Genomic DNA, 10,851 nt, shown 5'->3' with positions numbered 1-10,851 from the left:
AATATATATATATGGACATAAATATAAAACTGTCAAGGTTACTAAACTAGTGAAACTGTTCCAGTGTCTATATAACTGGAGGACATCTAATAATATAATACATTCCTGGGTCATAAACAACATCATTCAAGTGCCTTTTAAAGATTGCTTGTTTACTATGACCTTATCAACATTTGACTTCATTAAAACTGCTACATCATGATGCTTAACTAAATTATATCATTTAAGCACCTCATAAAAGATTAACTGGCAACAGTAACTGAATTGGCATTTTAACTAATGCAAGTTGCCTAGTCATTGTTTTTACACACATTTGAAACACATTATGTAATGCCTCATGAAAGTTTTTGATGTTACGACATTTTTTTTATCCTTACATTTACCACATTATTTAAGCATGTTATAAAATGTAGTTGTTCGTTATAGGTGTATTTACACTTGAATTCATCTAAACTATTCTGGTTTAGTTTGGTTGTTTTTAAAGGTCAAAGTATGGCAGATTAATAATAGTGTGATTTAGAGTGTAAAACTGACAATTTACACATAATACATTGCAATCTAGTGTAAAATTGAGAGTGCACACATAAAGGATTTTGTGATTTAGTATGAAATTGAAAGTGTAAACATTACAGAATGTAAAATTGGGAATTACAAGCTTTTATATTTCATTTCTTGAATGATCTTTATTATTATAAATTAAGAAATGTATTAAACAAACTTTTTATTTTATGTATTAGTACTATAACATTAACTATTTTGGTAAGCTATTATGATAAAAGATTTCAGGTTAAACCTAAATAAAACTTCAGCTCTATACTGAGTATCTGTTAAAATACAAGGGTTAAATACAGAACTAGACATTGTACAATAAACTGGCTATTTCGACTCGTGCATCTACAACTCTAAAGGTCAAAAACCTGTCATGACAGTAACAGCTATAATTTAAACTCACACATACACACAGAAAGTACATAATTGAAAAATAACCTCAGAGTAAACTCTTTACACACCCTTGCCTTACATTGAAATTTTAGAAGAGAATTTTTAAAATAAAATAATTCATAATATAACTGCATTACACATTTAACAACTACATTAATTCACAAGGCTTTATATTTGTTTACAACAAATAAACTAAAGCTAGGTTCAACTTACCTTTACCTATAACACATAGAGCCATAATGTTCGATGAATACCATTTTTCATGAAACTTTAGAAGCTCTTGTCTTGTGTCAATATTTTGAGACTTTGGGATTTCTTCTAATGTCTCTTTGTTTCCTGAAAAAATATATCAAAATCAAAACAATGAAGTTATGTAAAAGGTTCCAAAAGTAACTTTTTTTACAGATATAAATACTTATTATTACTAAAGTATCTACAGCTTGCCTTTTATACAAGGATGGCAAAGATCAAACCATTCTGTCCTCAAATCATTTGGAAAGTCAACAGGACACAACATAGTAGCTAATTTAAGTTTGTGAATTAAATTACAAGTGTTCTGCTGGTGTTAAACTTTTTTGAAACGAAACAGATTAAGGTGTTTTATACAAAGAAAAAGGATGGACAATAAGTCTTTATTAACCCTCTCAATACAGGTAGGTCAAAGTGAACATGTCCCAACTTTTTACAGTTAAATTAAAAATGTAATTAAACTACTTTACCACTAATGTATACAAGTTTTCATTTCTTAATTTCAAAGAGAAATACTTAAATACATTCTAAATCCCCCCTTGTGACATATGTTCACTCCAACTTCCCTATTTTCTTCTATTTTTCCTCCCCTCCCCCCAAGTCAGATGTTCCAAATTTAACATAAATTACTCATTATAATATAGATATTAATAAACCATAGCATAATTTTTATAGCCTTCAATCTTCTTTGTTCACAGAGATATAAACTAGAAAATCAGCCCGACTTGCCATGCCCACTTATCTCATCCCTTCTTTTACAAATTGCCAATAATTTTCTGCAGCATTTGCTATTACATCATTTATAACCAATAGAAAGAGTTCTAATTTACCAAATGGTTTATAATGCTGCTTTGCTCTTAGTAGAGATTTGGTTATTACATCTACAAACCATAGTTGCTATCACTGGATTCAGATGAAGTAGCTAAGGGAATTATTTTAAGGCACTTATGCCTTAGTTATTATAATACCTGTTCAATTATGTTCTGTAGGACATTGTTCACTTTCTGTTCTTAAGTGCATGTTTGAGGTAGAACATTAATTTGATGTGTTACTACCATCATTAAAAAGAAGTAGGCTTAAGTTTCATCAACAGGCTGACAACAACAACAGAAAAAAAAAAGCAAGAGGCCATAGGTAAGTAATAAATTTCTTGCTTTTTATGTATATTTTTTATTCATTGTTATAAAAGTAACTAAAATGTAAGAACCAGAAACTCATTAGGTTAGTTAGTTAGTTTGTTTGTTATGGATTTTGCGCAAAGTACACGAGGACTATCTGCACTAGCTGTCCCTAATTTAGCAGTGTAAGACTTTAGGGAAGGCAGCTAGTGATCACCACCCACCGCCAACTCTTGGGCTACTCTTTTACCAATGAACAGTGTGATTGACCATCACATTATAATGCCCCAACCGCTGAAAGGGCAAGCATGTTTGGTGTTACAGGGATTCAAACCCATGACCCACAGACTGCGAGTCGAGCGCCCTAACCACCTGGCTCATTAGGTTAGATAATGAAAAAAATAACAGCAAATTTCTGTACAAGGTATGCTCAAGTAGTTTGTGCATTATATCACTCAGTACAGTAACTTGACTTATACATTCACAGTGTGGTTTACAGCTTTTATTGTGGGATTATTTGTTGGGCAAGGTTCATAGAGCAATAAAACATTAAAATTAAATAAAACAGATGTGAACTGTTATGATAATTAAGCTATTTAGGTTAAATAATTGTAATTTTCTGTTACAACCTGCAATCACTCTAGCAAAATGAAAAACAGATGTAAACTGTTATGATCATTAAGCTATTTAGGTTAAATAATTGTAATTTTCTGTTACAACCTGCAATCACTCTAGCAAAATGAAAAACAGATGTAAACTGTTATGATCATTAAGCTATTTAGGTTAAATAATTGTAATTTTTTGTTACAACTTGCAATCACTCTAGCAAAATGAAAAATGCAACCTTATATTCCTGTTTTGTGATGGTTACAAGGTTGGTCGAATCAATCAAGTCCATACAGTACAGAAGAGAAAATAAACAGATAAAGTATAAAGCTTTACTTAAAAAAAAAAAAACTTTTGATATTGATTAAGGGGGTTTTAGAGGTTAGGAAAATGAAATCTGAAAACTAAAATGGAAACAGTTAAAAAAAAATCTAAACAAGAAAACTACCTTCTACTCAAACTGGTCAGAATCCAAGTCCCACTCTGACTCCATATATCAATAGACAAATCTTAAGTATTACTAAATCAAAAAATCTGGTTATTTTGTATAAAGACTTGTAATGGTTACTAAACACTTGCCAATTTTTGTAAAGTTACACTTATTACACTAGAAGTTATAACATGGATACTTTCATGGCGACTTGATCTTTACAAGACCAGTAAAAGTGACCAAGCCCATAAAGAAATAGTTAATTTAAGGTGAAACATAATCATATAACAAATACAAGTTATAACATGGATACTTTCATGGCGACTTGATCTTTACAAGACCAGTAAAAGTGACCAAGAAATAGTCAATTTAAGGTGAAACATAATCATATAACAAATAATGAGATTACTAACTAATGCCAAGTTTTATACAAAATTCTTTGGTTTAAAACCATAATAAGAACACTGACATTAAGAGTCAAACAACCTTTTTCTGTTGTTTTAGGCAAACTTTTGAAAAGATATTCATTGTAGATTTTATTGTTTTTGTATTTAAAAGTGGTTTTTAGATAATTTAAAATAAACCGATAACAACATCGCACTCAAAATATGATGTCGATGAATTGATGACATATGAGGTTGAGATTTACTGGATGAACCTTCTTTCATTTTGCACAAAGAACTATAACAACCTGGTAAAGTTCTGATTATTTGGATATTCTTGTACTGATTCTTTACTTATCTGTCCAGGCTTTATTTTGTAGGCATTACCAAAACATCCTTGTTTGAACGAAACCTTAAAAACATTTATTTGCAAAATACAATTTACAACAAAGAGACTGTCATAACCATCCAGAAGTACAGTGTTATAATGTTTTGTAAGATTCATCATTTGTTCATTTCTTTTCCATAATTACCCCCTACTTTTTTGATTTTAACAAGATAGAATGTTTGCTAAATTCCATATGCTGCAAGGGTACATCATCCATTAATTCTTTAACATTTGTTGTTATCCAGATCCAGAGAACTTTTGATAATAAATACTGCATATCCAATCATCCTCAATAATTTCTTCAATAAGACTCAATGTCACATCCACATTACTTTTTCCTAATCTGCCCAGAAAATGAAATGATACAACCTGTTAATGCCCCACATATCTTCTACATTTGAGTTGCAATTCTTGTTAATTTCATCAGAATCTTCATCACAATCACTAATAAGATCATCATTACTACTATCTCTACCACTGATATAATCCTTTTCACTAGCATCACACTAGTCATTATCGCATGAATCATGTACCTAATTCTTCAACATTTTCAACCTCTTCCATCTACACCCAAATATTCAAATGGCATTACTTTCATATCTGTAGAGCAAGCTTCACTGAAATGCTTCACTTTTACAAACGTCTTCAGCACCATCCCATTCTCAATTGAAAACTCTCTCAATGCTCTCGGTTTATAGTGAAAAGTTCATCAACTTCATTACCCACTTAGCAAAGAGTTGCAACTAAGTGAACAGGTGAAATTGTTAAAGAACACGTTCATTGATGTGGCAAACTGATCCCTTTCCATCCTGTGACACTGTTAGATAAAAACTATTTGAATATCAACCACCACCCTTGAAGGGACAGAATATACCAAATGACAAGCATCCATTGTGGTAATATTTGATTGGATGCTTCCTTTATCTAAGTTAATCATCAAAAACGTCACCTGTGGACACAACTACATCCCAATCTTGAGTTTCCAGTAAAAAATGTGATAGTAGTATAATACATGGAAGTCATGAAGTGGCAGCTTAAGTATGTTATCACCCTCATCTTTATCCTCCAATGTATACACTATACTCATATGGCAGCTGAATTATGCCTTATCAAAATGTGCATAATTTTCTTTCTGTATACACAGACTTGAACTTCATCTAACCTATATAATTACATAAAAGCCACTGTGTGTCACGTCATGCTTGATTTCTTAAAATAGAAGTTATGAACACGAAAATGCATTTATTCAGCTAGAGTAGTTCGATTACTCTCTGCCCATTACTATTTTAGTGAGAGGAGTGGAAGGGAGCTGTGAGGAGTGGGGTGTGCTGTGAAACCTTATAAGTGTAGTGAGTGTTGGTATAACAAGTCTAAAGTAAAGACGTAGTGTGGGATCACCTAGCCTAAAGCCCAGTTAATAAAATTTATCATGAAAGTAAAAATATCAATTTAATTTTCAACTTAAATCATTTCTGAATTAATCTATTTTCTGTTATATCACCAACGTTTTTAACAAGTCTCTTTAATCAACAGAGACTCAAAATTAAGAAATCAACAACTATTTGTCCACTTTTATTGTCTATACATTTCATTTTATACTTTCAGTAGGTAGACTAACAACAATACTAGGTTATACTTTTGTTGCTAAGCATCAAAGCCATTGTTTGAATGTAGTGTTACCAAAATGCATTGGCTTTTCTATATATTAGAAGCTGTTAATCTAACTGATTTTTACCAATAATTATTCTATGAATTCCAGGAATTAATTTCATAAATTATCTTTATTTTGATTGACTCACAAAAGAATTTACCAACAGTTGACTGCCTCGACTGCACTTTTCTGCCTCTTTGTTGGTCAAGCTACGATATGCGAGGTTAGGGGTACACAATGGGGTAGAGGGTGGTAGTATTTGCTCCATAATTATCAAAGGGCTATACACTAGTATTATAACAATCAACAATTAGCATGGTATCAGTAGCACAAATTATTTTTCCTTATCCCTGTTATTACAATACCACTGTGATGCTCACAGTGCTTTACATTGTGTGTTATATTGTGCGTTACGGTTAAACTAACAATCACACAGTCTAACTTCACTTTCACTAACTTAACATTTTCCTCTTAACTTCTTTAGAAATTACCCGTCATGGCTAAATTGCCAATCACTCAGTCTAGATCTGTCTAATTATCTCTCACTTAACTTGCTTTCTTGACTTCCTCTCTCCATCTGCACATATATAAAATGCAACAGAAAATCTAGAAATATCTAGCCCTCTACTGACAACAATATTATACACAATGAGAAAAACTTAGAAGCTTCAAGAAAGATGATGTCAACAATATTACAAAAGCCTAGTACAACAATTAAATTGTGTACACAACATACGACCCATAAAGAGTTATGTAACAAAAATTGTCATAACTGTCACTTTTAAACTAATTAACTTTTAACACTCTTGTTATGAAAACTAAATAACCATTAAATATTAGATCACTAAATGAACTAAATAATAAATCTTACACTAAACAGTCTTGTATATCCAACAACACTCAAAAGTAAACCTTTCAACAACTTATACTGATACTTGCAATAACAGAATGACTGATTATACTCATTTTCTTTCTGTTGAATTTCAGGCAAACAGTTTTTTGGGGTTTCTTTATGTATTTTTTGCTAAATCATTACAAGGTACTATTTCATGGTCAACAAAAATTATAATACAACTACTCCAATTCAAAATTTTATAATGTCACAAAGTTATATCCACAATATCTGTTTTTTCCCCACTGTGATAAAGCTTACTTGGAGTCAGTAAGTTATAAATTACTTCAAATATTTGTGTTCAATTACCAAGAATCATGGAATAATTGTTTCTCACCTGTTCCAAATTTACTGAAGTCATGTTTTGGGTTTCCAAGGGACTTTTCTAATTGGTTTAGACGCCATATATCTACTTTTAAGTTTTTTTCGTGCTCAGAGTTGACAGCATTAACCTCTCGACACGTAGCACTTTCGGTAAAAAGTGGTCCCACAAAAAATTGAGAAAATCTAAAAAAAATTGACAAAAGCATTATTTACACCTCCTTTTTTACATGATTCACTTACCATGATTTATCTATTTATGAAGCAGTGAAGAAGCACTATAATAAAAATTATGTTAGTCACTAATGTTAGTCCAGACCCTCCAATCTCCACACCTACTGGAAGTATTATACTACAAAATAATGCTAGAGAATGTTTCTAATTTCATGATTTTAAACTGCATGTTTTTAAAAATATAAACTGCTAGCAACTTACAAGCTAACATCTATAGGCTAAATTGCGTCCTCTGCTTATGAATGAGTAAGAATAGGTCACAACTTAACCTACACAGATCTGCATATAAAATGTTGCTTAAGATATAGAAACAAAGAAAATATATTTTTCTTAATTATGTTTCATACGGTAAACTGCTAGAATAGCAACACATGAGAAATGAAACGGTGAAATACCTCTGTAGACAAAAAAAAATTTAGCCAAGTTCAAAATGATTAAGAACTAAAAAGTGTATAAAAAAACTAACTGAAAATATACTAAAAACTTGCATTCATCAGCTTAATTTTTACTGACCACATTAATAAATGTATTTTGAGATCACTGAAATAAAACCTCACAAACTATGCTAATACAATGGAAAACAATAAAAGTTTTAAAATCACACCTGATTTAACTAAAACTCACATTCTAGATATATATAATGTCATTAGATCATCATACACTACTTCTGAGGGTGGAAAAATGTCCAGAGTCTAATCTTTAACTTTTTTTAAAAATTGTATTGTGTGTTCTGACAGGAACAAAATAATGACAAAGATTTGAAAAATTCTGTCTGATCTTTCCCTCAAAATACCCACCATACAACTGAAATGTTGAGATTCCTAATTTTCTTTTTACAAATGTTTTATTAATATTTGTTTTAGATAAAGTATTTAAAATAAAATTAAAACTGTTAGACCTAATTTTCAATTTTGGCATCCTCTTGTCATTTTTACTGATATGGTGAAAATTGTTAATCTTTCCTGCCTGTGCAAATACAATTTTTGCTCAAACAGTTGAAAAATAGTATGTTTTTGTAATGTGAAAACCTATAATCCAACTATTTGCACGTTTTTTAAAGCTTTCAATTTTCTCAAGCTAATAAAGTAATAAATATATCCTCTGTGATTATTTTCCTCTCCTAATCTACTTAGTGTAGAACTTTCTCCTTCCTTACAATGACTACAAATTTTTAAAGTTTCTCTTTAACAATAAATGAGCATTCATGACTTGAAATAACCTCAGTTATAAACAGTTTTGTCCAGTTTGTATGCCACACAAAAAGCAATAAATTAACTTAATGGATTTCTCTGTGTGTTTATTTTGTTGTAGTAGCTGCTTTGGCAATCCATATTTTGTACATAAGAAATCCTGTTGTTGTAATTTAAGAGAATGGGTGATCCACAGATTCTACAAAATCCCTCAGGTGAAAGTAGAGGTCACAGAGTGGAATCATATTGAAACAATATTTAAAAAAACATAGATCAGAGGTAAGTCTTTAAATGAAAGAGTAAGATAAATACTGTTTACTCTATTTGTTTTAGTGCTTTAGACAATACTGATTGCAACAACTTATAACAATAATGTGGATTAGGGATGGTTCTTGTCTCATTGTTGGGAGGGCAAGTGGACATTTGGGGGATGTGAATACAGTGATCTTTTAAGCATAGCATGGCAACACCTATCAGTTAGTGAAACAACCCAGCAGACATATGTGGAAGTGTACAGCCACATTTTCCACTGCTTAATACTGGATAACTTTGTAAGTGTTTTGTAACTTTGGCTAGAACTTGGGAACCTCTTAATGGCTGTTACCGTGGGGTAAGATCACTTGGTTTCATAATTTATGTTAATAAAGCAAGATCACTTGGTTTCATACTTCATTTTAATAAAACTTGGTCACTTGGTTTTATAAGATGTGAATAAAGTATTGTCGCTTGGCTTATAAACAATTATTCTAATTCCATGTATAACTTGCTACCTTAGTACTCTTACCGTTATATTATACAAACAGTTTTGACTAGTGGAAATAAAATCTATTATAATAATATTCAGTTTTTGTCTGAAAATGCGTGAGAACTTCATTTCAATGAACAAACAAAAAGGTGGATGCAAGTATTCTTTAGTAGACCATCTTGTACAACAACATATTAAAAGCTTATCAAAGTTTTAACAAGGTCTAACATTAGATCATAGAATAACATTATAAGTTTACTGATAGTAGTAACTACAGTAAAGTTTAGCCCTAACTAAAATAAAGAAAAAATCATACATAAGTTACTGTGTTAACTTATCTCTTTATCGAATATAGGCCATATTTAATAAAGGCTTAACTAATGTTAGGCCTAAGACAAGTGGACTTGTAGATTTCTAATGTTTGCGACTAGAATTCTTTTGTATTATTCTAGAAATCCTACATTTAAGGAATTATTGTTGTAATAAGGATACCAATTTGATTGTAAATGTTTTGTGGGTCTCTGCTAGTTACAAAGTAATGCAAAGTTTACCTGTCAAGAGCTCCTTGCAAGAACTCAGGAGCCACATCGAAATAGAAGTTGGTATGTTGTGTACTTGTGAATGCATTTGAACTACCACCATGTTGGTTTAAAAACTACAAAACAAAATACAATATTTAGACACACAATTATACACAAGTCTTACATTTGATGAATATTTAAGAAAAAAACTCATGCATATCTTAAGATACACAACTTTCTAAGTATTTTCTACTTAACGTATTAAACTTTAACAATATACATTCCCATCATGGACCATAATGAAAACTGTAGAATTGCCACACACATTTTCAAAGAAACTGTTTAGCTGACTTCATGGTAAACATCTCAAATTGTAAAATTTATAAATAATTATTCTTTCACTTAGAACAGGATTTCTTGTTTTATTTAGTTAAAAAATAATTACTTTTAACCCTTCACTAACATGCATTAAGTAAACACCTACATTAACTTCTAATGAAATTATTTTACATTCAAAATCAAAAAGCATTCAAATGTTTACATATTGAAAGATATTTCAGTAACATTTTAATAACAGAACAAATTATTCAACTCTAAAACTTAAATCCTTGCCTTAATTACTGCAAGTCTTTATACAGAATAATCAATATAAATTAGCTTTAGTTTCAAAATGTAATGCTGTAATAAAGAATATTACTTCTTGGGTTAAAATTGTTTTTATAAAATTAAACATCATAAGCCAGTTTACAATTAGCAGTATCATGTTTTTTAAAAGGAATACTTTAACAATTTTGAATTCACATATAACATTTAGCATAAAATACAAGATGAAAGATTACATACACCTTAGAAATGGCAATACCATTTTAATATTTCTTGGTCAGTGACAAAAAAAGGTACTTACTGCATTGTATTCATTTTCTGATGGATACTGAAAAAACAAAAACATATGCATGAAAAGACTGCCTTCTACTTTCTTACAGATTAATAAATGATAAAAAAATTTTCGTATTACAGTTCTGATATTTTTCCATGAATCAGATAAAAATTTTATTTTAACTCTTTCCAGCCACTCCTCCACTACAGTGGAGGATTTCAGCTCACTTCATTTGGTCCCAGTTTTTGCCGAGTTTTGCAGACAATAGGTGACACGACAGTAGTATTGCAAGACTTATTGGCAG

General features: G+C 30.6%; 1 protein-coding gene across 1 annotated transcript in view; it reads right to left on the bottom strand.

Annotated features, from left to right (window-relative positions):
- Positions 1 to 10,601, bottom strand: part of LOC106476710 (insulin-degrading enzyme-like) — a gene marked incomplete at its 5' end in the record, with an annotated part of 11,462 nt that extends 861 nt beyond the window's left edge. Inside the window, 4 exons of the mRNA XM_013937345.2 lie at positions 1,156 to 1,278; positions 6,997 to 7,166; positions 9,701 to 9,804; positions 10,575 to 10,601. Coding sequence (XP_013792799.2) covers positions 1,156 to 1,278; positions 6,997 to 7,166; positions 9,701 to 9,804; positions 10,575 to 10,601 — 424 coding nt within the window. The remainder of the gene's footprint in view (positions 1 to 1,155; positions 1,279 to 6,996; positions 7,167 to 9,700; positions 9,805 to 10,574) is intronic.
- Between the last annotated feature and the right edge of the window lie 250 nt (positions 10,602 to 10,851).

This window comes from Limulus polyphemus, unplaced genomic scaffold, assembly GCF_000517525.1.
Source record: "Limulus polyphemus unplaced genomic scaffold, Limulus_polyphemus-2.1.2 Scaffold11303, whole genome shotgun sequence".
NCBI classification, from domain to species: Eukaryota; Metazoa; Arthropoda; class Merostomata; order Xiphosura; family Limulidae; genus Limulus; species Limulus polyphemus.
This window is presented reverse-complemented; position numbering and strand designations above follow the sequence as displayed.